Source organism: Odocoileus virginianus, chromosome 23 (assembly GCF_023699985.2).
Source record: "Odocoileus virginianus isolate 20LAN1187 ecotype Illinois chromosome 23, Ovbor_1.2, whole genome shotgun sequence".
Lineage (NCBI taxonomy): Eukaryota > Metazoa > Chordata > Mammalia > Artiodactyla > Cervidae > Odocoileus > Odocoileus virginianus.
The window spans coordinates 45,472,748-45,493,240 of NC_069696.1; the positions used below are offsets into that span (position 1 = coordinate 45,472,748).

A 20,493-nucleotide genomic window follows, 5' to 3' on the forward strand; every position below is an offset into this window, starting at 1 on the left:
ATACAGGGAGAGTTTTCTACAAGCCCTCTACTGCATACAACTATGTAAAAAAAAAAAAAATCACACTCCACAAAGATGTTAAATTATAAGTCCATACGCCATACTGAGCATGCTCATAAGAAAACAGTACGGGCCGTCCCTTCTGTGCCTGACAAAGTGTAACAGGCTGAAATTCGCCTGTTATTGGCCGAGGGTCAAGCTGGTTATAGAAGATCCTGCCGCCTGTTCGTAGGGTCCACTTGGCTGTGATGGAAAAAAGCTGGAGGAAATACTGGCTGTGGGGACTTTGCGGGAGTGATGAGGTCAGTCCTGCTGACACAAAGGGGAAAGGGACTCTGGTCCCCAGGATCGCACAGAACAGGGCAGCTGAGATCACGTGTGTGTTTGTGGAGGGGAGGGCCGGGCTGTGAGGCATCTGCACTGAGCCCCACTCACCAGGGACACAGTCCCTCAGTATCTGGCTAGCTTAGCATCAGGACTTTAGCGATCACTAGCTCAGCACTGGTCCAGACCCCACCAGCTAAGGAAGCTGCGGACTCACTTTTGTTTTGGGCATTTTCTACCAGCAGGGATTGGACCCTGGTGCTTCCACACCTTTGCCACCAGGACACTGGTCTGATGAAGTTTCCTCTGTCCACTGCCATCCTATGTCATCCGCGTGAACAGGCAAGACAGTGAAACTCAGCTGGTGGACAGGTGGGAAGGAAGGTTTCCCTCTGAGACACCACAGGTCAGCAGACTATCCTTTTTCCCAGACCAGCTGGGGAGGCAGAGATGGGAGAGGGTCTGGAGCAGCTGCAGAAATTCAAACCCCGTGGCTAACAGAGTTGTCCAACCAAAGGGACAGGTTAAGCAGGAAAGTCCTTGTAAATGCTTCTCTGTACCTGGTTTTGAGAACAAGGCAGCACCTTTGAAAAGTCGCTGGGAGATGGGACACCTGCCTGTACTTTTCTCCAGCTAAGCATGCAATAGAAAGCATGTTCAGTTTTCTTAAAAAAAAAAAGGAACAAAAGAACCCAGAACTTTCATTTTCTAGGCACATTTTCACCTATGGATTCTTTTTAACCAAGGACACAGAGTTCTTTCTACATTCTGCAAAAACAGTTGAATCTATTATTTTTTTAAGTTTTTATGGCATTAGAAAATAAACTATGGACACACAACACGAGGAGAAAGAGCCCTTCGTGGTCGAACCACACTGCCATACAGTCCTGAAGGACACTCTTTCTCACTAGAGGGAGAAGACGGATGAAAGAAGGCATCGTAGCTGATCAAAAATGGACGAGACACAGAAACACAAAGCCTGGGAAATCTATGTGAATTTCCACTTAAAAAAACAAAAAGGACATAGTGAACATTTCCAAACTGTAGAACTGAAGAAGCACTCGTTAAGAGTTGAGCAGTCAGCTTGCACTGAGCAATCTTAAGCTAGACTGCTGGGGGTCTCTCTGAGGCTCTGTACCCCCTCCTTCCTTTCTGTCCACATCACCCAAGATTTCTCTTCTCCCTGCAGCAGGGAGGGAACTGTGGCCCATGTAATACCCAGAATCAGAACCATTGCACTTAAGCGAAAACTGAATTCATTTGGTAAACGATCTTCACTGCTATCATAAATCAGGTGGGCACAGTGATGGTGGTTTATTGTTGCTGTGTTTTGGATATTTTTGGAGGGGCGGGGTGAGGGAAGCAGTTTTTATCCTAGAAGACCTCAGATGTGCTAAAATGACTTAACCAAAGCCTACAGAGTGTGATGCTAGCTCTGTGAGATAGCCTTTAAAATAGAGCATCCTGCTCATGGAAGGTCAGGATATGCCACGGACTTGATCAGTGATGCTCCTGGGGACTCACAACACACAGCACACAATCAAGGCTCTGAAAAGTCCTGCAGAAAAGAAAATGGACTTCGCTTTGTTTCCCAGAGACACCTGACCACAAAACCCTTATTTTGCATCACACCAACTTGTGTCTGAGGAGAACCTGTGTTCTCTGAAGCACGTTATCAGGAAACGCCAAACCTCTTTCATTAGTAGAAGCTTTGTCTCTGAGGACAGTTTCCTCTGCTTGGTCATAGGGTCCAGGGATAATAATACCAGAGAGAGCTGAAGTCTGTCACTCTACTTGCATACATCTCTGTCCATCAAGGGTATGGTCACTGTGCCCTTCACAAAGGGGAAAGAGAGCTTGGAAGAAGGTATACGACATTTTATAAATAGCTTCGGCCACCCTCTCCACTGCATGCCTCACTCACTGAGCTGGCTGTGAGCTTGCTGATACAGTTTTAATAGTTTCTGTGAATAAATTATTCATTTTTTGTTTGTTTAGAATACTCTCACCTCTGTGCTATACACTGAGTCAAAGAAACAAAAAGCAAAACTTGCCCCCCCACCCCCTATTATTAGAACTATTATTATTATTATATACAGTCTCTGCTACCAACTCATTCACTGGCTGTAAGAGGGAGGTGGCTCAAACTTCAACCATGGCCTCAGAAATGAGAAGCGTGTGCAAGCGTTAATTAGCCAGGAACAGGAAATGGACTGTTTCCCGCCTTCCAGAGGGAAGGGGCGTGGATTACCATCCCAGAGGCGGTCCTTGCGGCTCACTGCTGGTGGTCCCAGAGGCGATGATGGTCTCTTGGCCTCTGGAGGACACGGGGGAGGCTATGCCTGTGCCTGTGTGTATAAACAGTGTGCCTCTGATCTCCACCAGGAGTAGAAATGCCAGGCCATTGCAAATCCTCTGATGTCGGAGTCCCGCCACAAAATTTCAATCTTTTTTACATGGCAAAGTGTAGAAAACAACACTTCTGGGTGGAGACCTGAATGCTCGGCTGGAAATGACAGGAGGAGGCAGTGGGCGAATATCTCCTTTTCCCTCACCAAGGCAGACATCACTAATCAGTCACAGCATTCTTCTATGCCATGCCTGGCAAATCTCTTCTGGGGCTTAAAGGCAAATATTACCAATAAACTGGAATGGGCACATGACAGGGAATTGGTCACCTCTTGTGTTGGGCAAAGAGCTTGGACTATTCATTAAGTGGCCTGCTTCAAGCATGTGGTTTTCAAACTGGACCATAAAAAATGCAAATCTGTAGGGATCCGATCCTCCTGGGGTTGTTCATGAAGCGTCCAAACCTCACATTAAGTCCACGGATACCAGGGGTTTGCTAATTGTTGAGCTGGATACTCTGTGTCTATGTAAAGCTTCTTGAGGGCTGAGACTATTGGTTTTGTTCAATGCTCTACCCACAGGGTCTAGAATTAGGCCTAGCACATAGTAGTTGCTCAATAAATACTTGTTGAATGTAAAGCAACAGCCACTTCACCCTCATCACAACTGGCACTGCCAGTTACAAATGTCTGTACAAAAGCCTACTACCAGATTGCTAATTCTGGTGGGGGGAAAAAAGCCACAATCAGCTCTCTCCTTGGGATTAAAAAAAAAAATCACTTTAGCATGACATGACTGAAATCAGTTTTGGAATCAGTCCCTTGCAAAGGTGTCTCTATTTATTTCCAGCAGAATTTTAAGAATGGTGGCATCAATGGACAGCACAATGGTTATCACAGTGACTCTGAGCGGTTAGTAAGGAGAACATTCATGCCCCTGCAGGAGCTGTTTGCAAGCACAAAATGAAAACATAGATTTCTTCGGAAAAGACATTAAAATCTTGTTGCCCCCCACAAAGAAATCTATACAGAGACCAGGTTTAAATAACTATAAATAACTTAATTAGCATTTATGGAATGCACAATTCATGGAATTCACCAGAACACAAAGAAACCTCTGAGACAGTGTTGTGGGATTCACGTCTAAAAAAACAAGGACACCCATCCTAGTCCCCTGCCAAGACAGCCGTCCTTCCCTAGTAAGGATTTTAAATAATTCTCACCATGCTGCTCGCAGCATCAATCCCCAAAGAAATATTAATTTACAAAATAACCCAATATCCATATAATTCTTTTTGACAAATAAAAATCTTAAATTAAAAAAAGCACGATTCTCTCTCCCCTCTCCCCACCCACACCCTCCCCCCCCCACCTTCATTCCAATTTCAGGTAGCTTGGCACTGAGTAATTGAACATTAAAAAATCGAGTTTGTAGACTTCGTACAGCTGCGTCTGGTGCTCCGAGCTGATGTTCTGGAAGAACTCTGTGGTCATTTCATCAGTAGTTCTCGTGGACTTGGCGTAGGTGGGGAACTTCAGGTAGCTGCCCACGCCCGCCAGCTGCAGGACGTAATTGGAATCCTCCTCCAGCGTCTCGTACTTGCCCACGAGGTCGTAGTGGATGTGGCACGGGTGGCACAGGGAGTAGACCGTCTGCCAGTGTTCGTTGAAGGGCTCCTCGCGCTGGGTGTGCGGGTCGATGAGATAGGCCACGAACTCCTCGAACTTGACGTCGTCGCCCTTGCGCAGGGCCTCCTGCGTGGCGTTCTTGCGCTGCCGCTTGATGATCTTCGTGCCGTAGCGCTTGTGGAAGGAGGTGTTGTACTTCTGCGTGAACTTGTTCCGGTAGGCGGACACCAGCCTCTCGAAGGGTTCCCGCACGAACAGGAACTTCATGTAGCTTTTCAAGCGGTGGTTGATCTCGGGGATGCTGTACTGGTTGAGGGTCTTCAGGTTGGCCGAGACGTGCGCCTCGTTGGCCGGGATCTCCATGGGGTCGCTGTACTTGCCCCGGCCGGTCAGGACCATCATGAGGCGCTTCCAGTTGGTGCACGCCACCTTGGGCACGTAGCAGTAGATGAGCTCGTGGTCCTCATCCACCACCAGGTGCTTCAGGTCGTTGGGGGTCAGCACCCGCCGCTTGCGGCTCACGGCGCTGTTGGCCCGGCAGGTGTCGGTGACCTGGTCCCGCCGCATCTGGTGCAGGACCGCCGTGTTGGAGAGCTCCAACTGCAGGGGAGACAAAGGAGGGGTAAGAAATCAGTACGTGGTGTGGGATGTGGATACGGGACCACCGTCCACAGCCACGATGGCCAACGCAGGCGACCAAGGCTGCACTGCCAACCCAGATGGCCTGAACCATCTCCAGTTCTCTGACAGCCGTCAGGGATGTTCTGGTTCTCCGTTCCACTGTCCTTCCTCTGCAGAGTAATAATAATGACCAACTCTAGCTTGCCCATCACCCTCTACACCCCAGGCGTTGTACCAGAGCTCCATATATAGAGTTTTTCTTTTCTTGTAAAGCTTGAACCATTATTGATTTATAGAACAACATCAAATAGCCTGCCACCATGCCAGGTAACATGCTGCTAGTCACCAGAGTTGCAGTAATGAGAAAGTGCAACAAGGTAACTGCCCTGATGGAGCTGAAAGTCCAGCTGCAAAGAAAAGGAAACAGATTCAAAGAGATTGTTTCCAGCTTGAAACCACACAGTAAGAGAGTCAGTATTCAAACTCAGGTCTGCCTGGCAACCAAAGCTACCCACTTTCCACTCGAATCTGATGTCCAGTCCTCCCATATTCTTGACTAAAGCAGGACAGAAGCCTAGAGTTCTGGAATTGGATTGACCTATCTCAAAGCAAGGGGATCCAATTTTTCTACGAGCCTATCACTGTGTACACCTGTAGCTTTTCGCTACCTCAGTACCAGTGCCTTGATTCTCCTCTGGGAACCTGCTTTCCTTCATTCTCTGCTCCCTGCCCTTTCAGCTGCTGAGCTGAGAGAATGCAGCCTGGAGCTTGGGGACAGAGAGGAGGGCTACCATGCAGGGAGCACTAGACTGGAAATGAAGGGAACCGAGGAAAGATGAGCAGAAAGACAAGGGGATGTATTTCCAGTGACATCATCTGAATGCCCAGGTCCATGTGTTGTTGAAACCAGACCCCCAAGTTCTGGGCTTTTGGGTTACATTAGTCAGTATATTTGCTTTGGTGCATAAGGCAGTCTGTCTGAGTTACATCATTTGAAAGCAAATTATGTGGGCATTTACATGTATTACCTTTGATCTTTTCCTCTCTGCCACATTCATCTATTGAGCCACCGATCCATCCACTCAAATCTATGTTGTGAGGTCTGCCCCCTCCAGGCTGGACTGGGGGTGGTCTAGAGTTGGGAATGCAGAGGGATCAGGGAACTCCCTCCTCTAAACTGAATCAGTAGAGCCAAGGGCCTGAGTTGCATACAAGAAGCTGACCTTGCATTTCCAACTCTGAACCATAGTCTGTACAATTCATTTTAGAACATGCATGGGGCAATTGGGAAGGGCTTATATTAGGGACCTCAGAATGTGACCTTATTTGGAAATACGTTTTTAAAAAAATACTTATTTGGCTGCATCAGGTCTTAGTTGTGGCACTTGGGATCCCTTCACTTCCCGGATCTTTAGTTGTGGCAGGCGTGTGCGCTAAATCACTTCAGTCATGTCTGACTCTTTGCGACCCTATGGACTGTAGCCCACCAGGCTCCTCTGTCCACGGGATTCTTCAGGCAAGAATGCTGGGGTGTGTTGCCATTCCCTTCTCCAAGGGGATATTCCCAACCCAAGGATTGAACCCATGTCTCTTATCTCCTGCATAGGGTTCTTTACCACTAGTCCCACCTGGGAAGCCCAGTTGCGGAAACTCATAGTTGTAGTATGTGGGATCTAGTTCCCTAACTGGGGATTGAACCTGAGGCCCCTGCATTGGGAGTGTGTAGTCTTAACCAGTGGATCACCAGGGGAGTTCCTGGTTTGTTTGTTTTTTTTAGATGCAATTCAACTGAAGTCACACTGAGTTAAGATGGTTTCTAGTCCAATGACTAGTGTCCTTACAAGGAGAGAATGCAGAGACTCAAAGACACAGAGAGAAGGCCATGTGACGGCAGAGGCAGAGGCTGGAGTGATGCTTCTACTAGCTAAGAGATGCTCAGGATTGGCAGCCACAACCGGAAGCAGGTGAGGGAAAGGAAGGGTGTACCCTAGAGCCATCAGAGAGGACGGCCCTGCTGACACCTTGATTTTAAAATTCTAGCCTCCAGAGCTGTAACAGAATAAATTCCTGTTACTTTTAGCCAGCGAATTTGTGCTACTTTGTTATGGCAGTCTTAGGGAATTAATACAGGAGCCAAGCCTTCAGCCTAGGACTTTGAGCGAATTGATATAAAATATAAGTGTATAAGAGTGGGCAATGTTATACATGATCATATTTTTATATCGAAGACTAGGGAAAGAGTGTTAGAGCACTGAGTAGAAAGTGGGTGAGATCTGAAATCAGAAGACCTATGCAAGACCCTTAACTTTTCAAGCCTCGGTTCTATTATTTGCAAAATCGGAACGCTGTACCCTGCAGGGATGCTGATTAAATCCAACAAAGTATGGTTCAGCATTTAGAAAATAAGATCAGGTCTAGTTCAGGTACAAGGTATGGTACCCAGGGGCAATTCATTCTTTATGAAAGAAGAAAAAAATTAAAAATACGAGGCCTGAAATTTCAAATACAAATTTCACCAGCTCTATGATTTTTGTTGCAGGTCAACCCTAGGTCATGAAGTTCAATTCATATTTATTTTGAACAGTAAAACTCTGACTTTTGCAATATCCTGACTTCTGAGCAGATGTATTCATCACCTTAGGAAGAGCATTCATGCCACTTAAAAAAACAAATAGAACTGTTCTAAAAGAAATAGAAGGAAAAGGAGGGGGAAAGGGTGCGTCAATTTTGTCCATTTAAATCACTATTGGACAGGTTTGAAGGCAATGAATGGCCAAATGAGCGGAGAAACAGGGGGACTTCCTACTTTCCCCTCAGTTGTTTTCAGTTGGAGACAATTTTATGGCTGGCTGCCTCCCCAGGAAGCCTGCACTCAGGACCACAAAGCCATGAAAAATGGAAACTATACCATGGCGTCGCTTTACGTCCAGTTGCAGAGACAGAAAATAACTCAAAGGGGCTTTGAAACGTGGTATTTGCGGTTTCTCTCTTTTCCATTTCCTTCTCCTCCACAGCAGTCTAGGTGGCAAACGGCGCACCTGCTGCAGTGAGGCAGGGCCGTTCCCCTCGGAGGACTCGGGGCGCAGGTCAAGAGAGTAAGTACTCTCAGTCCTGAGACACAGTCGCAACTGCTTCTCAGAGGAGAAAACTCACTTAGGCCTGTAGTGTTGAATTTTTAAAATAAAATGTTTGGTTTTATTTAAACTTTGTAAATGCATGGCTGCGCTGGGTGGTCGTGGCTGAGCTCGGTTCTCACCCGTTGTGATGGGTGCTCTGTAGCTGTGGCGCGGGCGTCTCACTGCAGCTTTCTCATTGCAGAGCACGGACCCGGCAGTTGTGGCGCCCAGGCCTGGTTGCCCTGTGGCTCCTGGGATCTTCCCGGACCAGGGATCAAACCCGTGTCCCTGCATTAGTGGCAGATGCTCAACCACTGGACCACCAGAGAGGTTCTTAACTTCTTATTTGAAAATGATTTCAGGCTAGCGTAGATTTATTAAGAGTATAATGTATAATTTATTAAAAGTATAATGGTACTAAAGTATGCACGATTATAAAAGTAGGTAGACGAGACCAAACGTTCAAATGAACATTAACCTGACGGATGATGACGTGTTACTGGAACCAAGCCCTGCTTGACACATACAAGGTACTTGCTGTCTGTGCTGGGACAGAATCTCTGCAGCGTGGCATCCCTCCTCTATATGCCAGTCAATTCTCCCACCACTTTCTCCTTTCTAGTTACTATAAATTCCAGCACCCTGTAATATCACTTGACCTTTACTTGGTCCAAATACATCATTTATATATTTTCTGTCTCTGCCCATTTCTAATGAGCCCAAGACAATAAAAATGGAGCTACACAGGACCACCAAGGTCATCAATGAACACACGTGCCATAATTTCACATGGTAGGACTAGGTAAGCAGGGGTGGCCCAGGGATAATCCAGAAATGCTTTAACTTTCTCAAAAATACAAATAAGAGTACAAAAAAAATTTAAATTAATCCTTAGAACTTGGATCCCTGGGAGCTCTATCTGTGGACCCCTTGAACCTTTGTTTAAGAAACCTGGATTAAGGAGAGCCCTGGACGGGTCAGAGGGAGGAGAGGAATGCTTTGCCATCAAGGTCAGGACGGAGCAGGAGAGATTTCGGATGGTGGCCTGGGCTGTTGCAGTTATCTCCACACTTGTTAGCAGGACCAACAGCAGGTTAGAAGTTGTAATCAGATAAACCACTGTTTCTAACCTTAAAGAAAATGCAGGTCTGGTTATGTCATTTCCACACTTGTCCCTAAGCAGTTTCACAAGAGCTTTTGTAACGGTCCCAACTCTTCAGCAACTAATAACATTCTCTGAATATCAGTTTGGGATCTAGTCAAGGGACCTACAGCTCTGGGACATCAGGAAAATGAGGGAGTAAACAGCACTCTTTGGGGGAACAGTTCACTCCCTTGTCACAGACAGAAAACATGTGTCTTCTCCAACCATGTTTTATCAATTTTACAAAGAGGGTTTGTTGTGCTGATAATTATCTGAGCTGCGAGATCAATCTCTCGCTCTTTAACTCCCTTTATCTCCCCTCTTTGTTTTTCTTTTCTCAAAAGTATTTGTAGAGACCATAGCAAAGGACAAATGTGTGGTATAAAATTGAAATAGGAAAAAAAGAGGGCTGTGATTAAGGATCTCCTTTGGTGGTGGGCTTCCTAGTAGCAGGGACGAAATGGGAAATGTGATTAAATCTCATTGCTTTTATTCTCAGAAGAAACATTCCAACTGTTTAGGGCAGAAAATGTACACAATCTTTCTTAATTTGTTTTTGGCTCTGCTGGGTCTTCACTGCTGCTCGGGCTTTTCTCTAGTTGCAGGGCGCAGGGGCTGCTTTTTAGCTGCACAGGCTTCTCATTGCAGTGGCTTCTCTCATTGTGGCGTATGGGCTCCAGGGCACAAAGGCTTCCGTAGTTGTAGCACGTGGGCTCAGCAGTTGAAGCTCCTGGGCTTTAGAGCACAAACTTAAAGGTTGTGGCTCATGGGTTTACTTCTCTGCAGCCTGTGGGATCTTCCTCGACCAGGGATTGAACCTGCGCCTCCTGCATTGGCAGGCAGACGCTTTATCACTGAGCCACCAGGCAAGTCCACAATCAGCACGTAGGAACTAGTTCCCTGACCAGGGATGGAACCGGGCCCCTTGCATTGGCAGAGCGAAGTCCTGCCCCAGACCACCATGGAGGACCCAGAGAACGTACACAATCATAAGGCACTCAGAAGCTTGAGTCGAGGAGGGAGATTGTTGGATTCAATCTGCCCATGTTGGCATATTCAGAGGGTCACTTTCTTCACCGGATACTAGCATCATGCCTCACTACCACCTGTGTCTACAGGGTGTTTCAGCATTCACCAGAGCATGTTCACACACCGTCCCACTTAAAGGTCCCATTGGGACTCTTGCAGAGCCTATTAAAAGGAAGTTTATATTTAGCAGACCAGCCCAAGCTTCCAGCCACATATCATCTTTTTCTGGGCTGGCTCCTGCCAGGTATTAACAATACTTCACATGAATGGTTCTCAACCTCGAGTATGCATGGTAGTCAGCCAGAGGGCTTGTTGAAACACAGTTTGCTGGTTTGCACCCCAAGTTGCCAAGTCAGTAGGTCTGGGACTGGGCCTGAGAATTTGCATTAAAGTTCCCAGGTTGTCAGTTTGCTGGGGCTGCTGTAACAAAATACCATTTCTGCTTAAGCAGCAGAAATGGATTTTCTGAGTCCTGGAGGTACAGGCAGGGCTGGTTTCCTGAGGCCTCTCTCCTTGGCTTGTGTATGTCTGCCTTCTTGCTGCCTTTTCACTTGCTCGTCCCTCTGTGCATCTTTACCCTTTGCTGTCTCTTCCTCTTCTTATAAGGACACTAGTCCCACTGGGTTAGGGCCCACCCTATTGAATTCAATTATCTATTGAATTCTATTGAATTCAGTTATCTCTTTAAAGGGCTTTCCGGGTGGCTCAGTGGTAAAGAATTTGCCTGCCAATGCAGGGGATGCAGGTTTGATCCCTGGGTTGGGAAGATCCCCTGGAGGAGGAAATGGCAACCCACTCCAGTATTCTTGCCTGGAGAATCCCATGGACAGAAGAGCCTGGTGGGCTGCAGTCCATGAGGTCACAAAGAGTCAGACACAACTGACCTCACACACACTCCTCTTTAAAGACAACTGACACACACACACCCTATCTCCAAACAGGATTACATTCTGAGCTACTGGGAGGTTGGGACTTCCACATATGAATATTTGGGGTGGGCACAATTCAGCCCATTACACCAGGTGATGCTGATGGTCTGAGGACCACACTTTGAGAACCACATCTTTATACTATGAGGAGAGGACTGTAATCTAACATCTTTCACCAATTCATAGCTAGTCTTTTTTTTTTTAATTGGAGGAAAATTACTTTATAATGTTGTGCCAGAGCTAGTCTTAATTATAGAACCCTGAATCAAGTTCGTCATCTGCTGCCAGGCAACTCCTAGGTCTACCTCCAGCTCCAGCCTCCACTCCCCTCACCTCCCTTTGATCTCCCAAAAGTATCAATTAGGTCAGAGAAAGGCTGATTCTAGGAAACCATGGACATGGCTACAGGCTCTGAGCTGTATCTTGCGTTCTCATTTAGCTGTCTATTTTTAATTTGGACATTTAAAAAAGGCAAGTATAATTAGTTGAAGTACCAAATTTAGGGACTATTTGAAAAAAGTCTTTAAAACTTTACTATGTTTCATCTTAAAAAGGAAGGGAGGCTGGTTTCGCTTAAATTAAAACATCTTTTGTGGTGTTTACAATTTCTTTCAGACACAAGAACCCAAATGGAAGGAGGAGCAGCTGGTCCCATTTTACTGCCTCCAGTGGAGGAGATGCAGAGAGTGGAAACCCAGAGAAAAAGGTAAATGTAAAGGCACCCAGAGATTGCAGATTGGCAGAACCTGTCATTAACAACTGTCTGCTTGGACTCAGCCTTAGATTATCCACGTAAAAATCCTAGTACAAGACCCCTTTTAGCATCCTGGTGGTACTGCCATCATCCTGTTGATTTTATTTTTTAAAATATTTATTTGGCTGTGCCAGGTGTTAGCTGGGGCACGTGGGATATTTGATCTTCATGGCAACATGGGGGATCCTTAACTGCGGTCTGCAGGATCTTTTCGTTGCAGCATGTGAGCTCCTAGTTTTGGCATGTGGGATCTAATTCCCTGAACAGCGATCAAACCTGGTCCCTCTGCAGTGAGAGCACGGAGTCTCAGCCAGTTGACCACCAGGGAAGTGCCTCTACTGAACTTTGGAATTGTGGGGAAGGAGAGGAAAATCCAGTGATTTGATTTGCAGTGATTCTATTCTCTTTCCTTCATTACAGAAATTCCTAAACTCGCACCTAAAAGGCTAGTCACGAGGAATCCACGAAGAAACCACATCCATAGCAGAAAAGAGGCCCGAGTTTATACTGGCTACCACATTTTGAGCCACTGTTAATCCTTGCACTCTAGGTATTGTTAGTATTCCCAACTTATGGATGAGAAAACTGAGGCACAGGGGGAACAGGTAACTTGCTTAAGATCAGGGAGCTAGGAGCTGGGGCTCGAATCCATGTAGCCCATGCTCTGAGCCCCTGCACTGTGCAGCCTCCCAGGATCTGCAGCCTTCCCAAGAAGTCACCATCTCCAGGGCAGCTGCTGGAGCCATGAGGCTCTGTGCTGGCAGCTCACAGGGGAGACTTTAAATACCACTGAAGCTTGGGGGCCCCACCCTAGAGATCTGATGCCATTGCTTTGGGTGTGGCCAGCTCCCTGGGGATTCAAAAGCTGCCCAGGTAGGGGTCACTGTCTTAGAGGCTCCAGTGCTGGCAGCTGTTAACTAAAGCACAGAGTGGACTTGAGCAATGATCTGTGTGTGATCTTGGACAAGTTTCACCTTCCTAGTCTTCAGATTTGAAATTAGGGGCTTTCCATCCCGCAGGGCCAAAGATCAAAGGTCTAAAAGGCTGTAATTCTGACGTCTTTGGCTATATCCTTAGAGAACTGCTAGGAGTTCTATAATGCTTAAAAACTTCTGTGTTTAGAAAAGAAAGAAGAAAAAGCCTTTGAACCTTTAAAGAAAGAATCTAGTCTGAACCTGTTGCAAAACTTAAAGTGTTTAGGAAAGCAGTGATTTCACATTAACGGACATTAGCATTGCCAGAGAAGTTTAATTAGAGCTGATTTACAATATTGTATTAATCGGGCTTCCCTGGTGGCTCAGAGGGTAAAGAAATCCGTCTGCAGTGTGGGAGACCTGGGTTCCATCCCTGGTTTGGGAAGATCCCCTGGAGGAGGGCACGGCAACCCACTCTAGTATTCTTGCCTGGAGAATTCCCAGGCAAGAGAAGCCAGGCGGGCTACAGTCCACGGGGTCACAAAGAGTCGGACTTGACTGAGCGGCTAAGCACAGCACATACAGCAAAGTGATTCATTAAACACATATTCATTCCTTTAAAATATTCTAAAAAAAGATTCTTTCCCATTATGATTTATCGTAGGATATTGAATACAGTTCTCTGTGCTAGACAGGGGGACCTTGTTGTTCACTCATTCTATATATAAAAGTTTACCTCTGTTAACCCCAGTCTCCCACTCCATCCCTCCTTTAGCCCCCTCCGCCTTGGCAACCACCAGTCTGTTCTCTACGTCCATTGATCCCATTTCATAGCTAGGTTCATCTGTTTCATATTTTAGATTCCACATGTGAGTGATATCAGATAGTATTTGTCTTTCTCTGTGTGACTTACTTCACTTAGTGTGATAATGTAAGTGATATCAGATAGTATTTGTCTTCCTCTGTGTGACTTACTTCACTTAGTGTGATAACCTCCAGTTCTGTCCATGCTGCTGCATATGGCATTATTTTGTTCTCTTCTATGACTAAATAGTACTCCACTAGACAGCATATTAAAAAGCAGAGATATCACTTTGCCAACAAAGGTCCGTCTAGTCAAAGCTATGGTTTTTCCAGTAGTCATGTATGGATGTGAGAGTTGGACTATAAAGAAAGCTGAGTGCCAAAGAATTGATGCTTTTGAACTGTGGTGTTGGAGAAGACTCTTGAGAGGCCCTTGAATTGCAAGGAGATCCAACCAGTCAATCCTAAAGGAAATCAGTCCTGAATATTCATTGAAAGGGCTGATGCTGAAGCTGAAACGCCAATACTCTGGCCACCTGATGAAAAGAACTGACTCACTGGAAAAGACCCTGACGCTGGGAAAGACTGAAGGCAGGAGGAGAAGGGGATGACTAGAGGATGAGATGGTTGGTATCACCAACTCAATGGACGTGAGCTTGAGTAAGCTCCAGGAGTTGGTGATGGACAGGGAAGCCTGGCGTGCTTCAGTCTGTGGGGTCGCAAGGAGTCAGACACGACTGAGTGACTGAAGTGAACCTTCCACAATGTACACTGCATTTTCTTCATCTATTCAGCTGTTGATGGACATTTCGGTTGTTTCCATGTCCTAGCTGTTGTGAATAGTGCTGCTCTGAACATAAAGGTTCATGTATCTTTTTGAATTCTAGTTTTTTTCTGGGTATATGTACAGGAGTGGGATTGCAGGATCATATGGTAGTTCTATTTTTAGTTTTCTGAGGCACCTCCATACTGTTTTCCACAGTGGCTGTATCAAACTTACATTTCCATCAACAGTGTAGGAGGGTTCCCTTTTCCTCACACCCTCTCCAGCATTTGTTATTTGTAGACTTTTTAATGATGGCCTTTCTGACTGGTGTGAGGTGTTACCTAATTGTAGTTTTTATTTGCTTTTCTCTTATAATTAGCAGTGTTGAGCATCTTTTCATGTGCCTATTGGCCATCTGTATTTTTTCTTTGGAGAAATCTCTATTTAGGTCTTCCCATTTTTGGATTGGTTTGTTTTCTGTTGTTGAGTTGTATGAGCTGTTTGTATATTTTTGGAAATTAAGCACTTGTCAGTTGCATCGTTTGCAAATATTTTATTCCATTCTGTATGTTGATTTTTGTTCATGGTTTCCTTTGCTGTGACAAAGATTGTAAGTTTGTTTAGGTCCCATTTGTTTATTTTTACTTTTATTTCTTTTGCCTTGGGAGACTGACCTAAGAAAACATTGGTACAATTTATGTCAGAGAATGTTTTGCCTATGTTCTGTTCTGGAGTTTTATGGTGTCATGTCTTATGTTTAAGTCTTTAAGTCAGTTTGAGTTTATTTTTGTGTATGCTAAGAGGGTACATTCTAACTTCACTCTGATTTACATGCAGCTGTCCGACTTTCCCCACACCACTTGCTAAAGAGACTTTTTCCCATTGTCTACTCTTGCCTCAGGAAATTGGTTTCTTAGGATTTCAACTTGTCACCTGTTTAATTATAAGGACTGAATCGCTACAGGAGCTCACCCTACCTTTCCAAAGCAAAAAGAAGGAAAACATGCAATGGATGGGAAGGCTTTTGAGCCCTGGAAATTGTGAGGCAGGGGTGCAGGCGACCCTGGGTGATAGAGGGCCTCTGGATGCAGCCTCCCAGCCAGGCTCAGCTGAGCCACAGGTGAGCTAAGGCGCTGAGCTGCATTTTAACCTCGGGCACTTTGAGGGCAGAAACAAGCAGAGCTTATTTTTTTTCAGGCTGCTGGTTAAGGTTTAAATTTGGTGACCTGGATTCGGGTCAGTGCCTACTCAAATGCCCTCCCAAGCCAGCAGGGAGTCCCGGGCCCACTGAAGGTGGGAGATACCACTTAAATCTTGGTCATGAGTCATGAGGGAATGGGGACCTAACCTTTTGGGATGTTTCAAATTCTCAAGAAAAGTCAGAAAGCCCAATTTTATGCATAATCTGCATTCTCAAAGGTTAGCTATCACTTATTTAAAAAAAAATTTTTTTTAATGGTATTTAAAAAGATTTTTTAACTTGTTTGGGCTGGGTTTGCCTGAGGGCCAGCAGTCGGCGCCCTCACCCAGGCTTTTGAGGACACTGAGGCTAGTAAGGAAGAGTCCTCTCCGAAAGGGCTGTTCTGAGCTGTGCCCACCACAGTTGTCTCCCGTCCAGCTGCCCTGCTCAGCTTAGGAGCTGTAAGCAACTGGGGGTGGAGGCAGGGGCAAAAAACCTCAGGAGGAATGGGCCAGACTGCACAAGTTCCAGAAAGCAATTAAGAAAGCTCAGGATCAGTGGTTATTAAGAGACACCCCTGGAAGCTCAGCGCTCCCCACCCCATTTTTCTTTGTAACACCTCCTTCTAACATTCTGATCACTGTCTATTTTGTGTGTCTCTCCCTTCTAGAATGTAAACTCCAGGAGGGCAGGTACTTCTCACTTTTTGTTCTTTCTTGTATCCTCAGTCCCTGGCACATGGTAGACACTCAGAGTTCTGTTGAAGGAACGAACAGATGCATGAATGAATGAATGACTTGGGGGGTGACAGGGATTTTAAAGTGGCTGCTGAGGCTGCATGGGCCTCCTGGTTCCTCAACCTGCAGCCCAGCCCATCTTCCCACGGAGGATTTCTGACCAAGATCCTGCAGCTGCAACACAAGTGCTTAGTATCAGCCTTGAGGCCAAGAGACTGGCAGCTGGAGTGCTTGGCGCTGGGTGGAAATGGGCTCAGGGTGCCTGCAGTGGACTTTGATGCAGGGGTCGGGGGGAGGGAATCTGGCACTTTCCACCTGAATGGTGAGGCCAGGAAGCAGGAGGCGCGGCAGAATTACTCTAGAGGGTGCCAGTGCCAAGGGCCCCCTTTCAGCCTGACCAGATGTGGCTGGAGGGGGCTTATTTCCATCACATCAGCTGTTCGGGCCTCCGGAAGCCTGGACAGGGTGTGGGAGGGGTAGAGGGTTGAGGATGCGGCTCTTGCCAAGCTGGACGGGCGTCCGATGAATGGGGGCCCAGAACTGGGACAATGGTGGGGAAGGGATGTGGCTCCCACGCTGCTTGGGGTGGGGGCTGGGTTTCCTGGGAAAGCAGAAGTCAGAGGGCGGGAAGAATGTGCACCTGCTGATTGGCACTTTGGGACCCTCAGAAAGCACTGTTGGCTGGAAGGGGTGGGCTCCACTGTGTAGCCTCAAAGGGCTCACGCCACCCCCGAGCCAAAAGTGATTTCTGGGGGCTGACAGCACCCCACCCAGATAGGCCTCCCAGAGGGCGACACTCTTCTGAGGCAGAGGGTGGCAACTCCCGCCCCCAGCTTCTCCTTCTGGTCCCTCCCTCCTTGGGACGAACTGGCGTCATCAGTTCTCTTCCCAGACTCACCAGGATGTTCTACTACTCATATTTTGCCTGGATCATTTGACCCCCTCAGATCTTAGTTACCCCATCTGTAAAATGGGGGCAACAATAGCATCTCCTTCTGGAGGCTGTTTAGAGAATTCAGTGAGAGCTTACCAGGAAAGCACTTAGCACTGTGCAGACAGCAGGCACTCAGTAAACAGTATCTCTCTTTATCATTCTAAATATTACAGAGGTGGCTGGCAGTACTGAGAGCATATCACCCTGTCTTCCTTAGCCTAATGGCACTTCTCAATCAGCAGTGTATGTCAGAAGCACACTGCATCTTTGGTGAAATGTGGATTCCTAGACACCACCGAAAGAAACTCTGACTCGGTGGGTCTGGTTGCCTACTCTGGATGGCTGCCCCAGGGTGATTCGACCATGTCAGTTCCAAGGTTGGTGGTCCTGTGTCCCATTTGAAAACTGCTGATCAGACATTACTTTTACATGAACAGGATCTGCAGTGAACATCCGACACATTTTTCATCTGCAAAACGCCTGGCTTGGGGTGATCCAATCTCTCACTGACATTGGTGATGGATGGAAAAAATTGGAGGCAACTTGGATTGGCAGCTGTTAAGCAAATTGGAGATCTGAAGAGCAATTTTCTAGCTATAGAGAGATTAGCTATTAATATGCATTAACAGACTGTACAGTATGCATGGAATTTCAGAGTCCGTGAACTGTGGGTTGAGAGACAAGCATGTTTCAACAGTATCCCATTTCCCTATTATTCAAAGGGTACATTCTTGGGTTTTCATGTCTGCATATTGTGTGTTTCCTGGTGAGGGCATGGCTAGTCTTTCACTAGGAGGAGGGGTAGAGGCGGCTCTGAGATGGGGCCCCAAAGGAGCCATTCCACCACCTTCACCCAGGCTCTTGTGTGTCAAGCTCCTCCATCCCGATCATAGTTAGAGCACCGTGAATGATGTAGGCTCAACTGACTTCCCTTCTCCAAGGCTTTTAGGACAGGACCTGGGTATGTTTAGTCAAGTGCTCAATGCCCAATACTTGCAGGACTTAGAAAAGAGTAATTAGGAGGAGAAGGGGACGACAGAGGATGAGATGGTTGGATGGCATCACCGACTCAATGGACATGGGTTTGGGTGGACTCCGGGAGTTGGTGATAGACAGGGAGGCCTGGCGTGCTGTGGTTCACGGGGTTGCAAAAAGTCAGATATGACTGAGCGACTGAACTGAACAACACATTAATGCCTTTCCGGTACTAAGCCTTTTTTATCTGTCTCTGGTGCTTCACTGCCTTTTCCCTCCCTCAAGGATGGTCCAGTTGGGATGCTAATGAAAGTGTCACAGAAAGACCATTTACCAGTTGCTTTTGGAGAAACTTAAGAATGTGGGCTGATTCTCAGGTCACTTCTGGGGACATACCCATAACACAGCTGTACATGATGTCACTGACTTCAACCAGGGGCTCACGGATGAATAAGATCCTCAAGTTAATGGCATTAAGGGTGGGCATGGCCTTCTTTCTGTAGATCTTCAGAGTACTTTCCCATCCCTAGACCTTGGATGGAGAAGGGAATGGCAATCTAGTATTGTTGCTTGGAGAATCCCATAGACAGAGGAGTCTGGCGGGCTACAGTCCATGGGGTCACAAACAGCCGGATATGACTGAGGGACTAAACAACAAACAGCAGAGCCATTGAAACAAAGCTTCAGAGTCAGAGAATACTTTGTGATCACCCGAGATCACATGCTGATTTTCAGATGGAAAAACTGAGGCCCCAAGATGCTAATCCCTCCACTCACTCCCAGGAAGTGGGGAAGCTGGGGCTGGAACCTGGATCTGCTGCCCCTTTGTGCTGCTGGACTGTACAGCGAAAATAGGAACTTTCTCATCCCATCCTCCCAGCAGCACATGTTCACGGCACAGGGATGGATCCAGGAACAAAGTGAAGGGACAGCCAGCCCACGTGCCATCTCCACGGCGCTAACTCATCTCTATGAGGTTAGACAACAACCCTGCTCCCACCAACCTAGGAAGTCTCTTGGTGACACATGCAGAGTCGTGGTCGGTGGAATTCCTGAAGCTGAACAGGAGCCAGTGACCTGTTTTACTATACAGCATATGGACCACGGGGCTTCCCAACGGACTCAGCAGTAGAGAATCTGCCTGCAATGCAGGATACCTGCAGGAGACACGCGCTCAATTCTTCGGTCAGGAAGATTCCCTGGAGTAGGAAATGGCATCTCACGCCAGTATTCTTGCCTGGAGAATCCCATGGACAGCAGAGCCTGGCAGACTACAGTCCATAGGGTCGCAACGAATCGGACACCACCGAGTGACTAAACAACAAACAGGGACCATGGCATAGATTCCCCTGGGCTGGCTTGATTGAAGAACCCATTAAAGAAAACTGACGTAAGAACTAGGAAAAGTCTGATGATTTTTCTTTTAAGAACAGTGACTGCTGTTTGCAGATGACGTGATATTACACAAATAAAATCATAACGATGCAACTAGAAAACTACTAGAACTCATCAATGAATTTGGTAAAGTTTCAGGATACAAAATTACCACAAAGAAATCTCTTGCACTTCTATACATTAACAACAAAAGATCAGAAAAGAAAAGAGAAATTAAGGAAACAGCCCCATTTACTTTCACATCAAAAAGAAAATACCCAGGAATAAACCTACCTAGGGAAACAACGCTAGTAAAGTAATGCTCAAAATTCTCCAAGCCAGGCTTCAGCAATACATGAACTGTGAACTTCCAGATGTTCAAGCTGGTTTTAGAAAAGGCAGAGGGACCAGAGATCAAATTGCCAACATCTGCTGGATCATTGAAAAAGCAAGAGAGTTCCAGAAAAACATATATTTCTGCTTTATTGACTATGCCAAAGCCTCTGACTCTGTGGATCACAATAAACTGTGGAAAATTCTGAAAGAGATCGGAATACCAGACCACCTGACCCACCTCTTGAGAAACCTATATGCAGGTCAGGAAGCAACAGTTAGAACTGGACATGGAACAACAGACTGGTTCCAAATAGGAAAAGGAGTACGTCAAGGCTGTATATTGTCACCCTGCTTATTTAACTTCTATGCAGAGTACATCATGAGAAACGCTGGGCTGGAGGAAGCACAAGCTGGAATCAAGATTGCCGGGAGAAATACCAATGACCTCAGATATGCAGATAACACCACCCTTATGGCAGAAAGTGAAAAGAGTGGAAACAGTGGCTGACTTTATTTTTCTGGGCTCCAAAATCACTGAAGATGGTGACTGCAGCCATGAAATTAAAAGACACTTACTCC

At 46.4% G+C, this 20,493-nt stretch overlaps 1 protein-coding gene across 4 annotated transcripts in view; it reads right to left on the reverse strand.

Moving 5' to 3' along the window:
* Positions 1 to 3,469: 3,469 nt before the first annotated feature.
* The window catches only part of CHST11 (carbohydrate sulfotransferase 11), a 263,540-nt gene continuing 246,516 nt past the window's right edge, over positions 3,470 to 20,493 (reverse strand). For all 4 annotated transcript variants that reach the window (XM_070454026.1, XM_070454025.1, XM_070454028.1 and 1 more), the window contains one exon: positions 3,470 to 4,901. In XM_070454026.1, the coding sequence (XP_070310127.1) occupies positions 4,047 to 4,901 (855 nt within the window). In that variant the 3' untranslated portion in view covers positions 3,470 to 4,046. The remainder of the gene's footprint in view (positions 4,902 to 20,493) is intronic.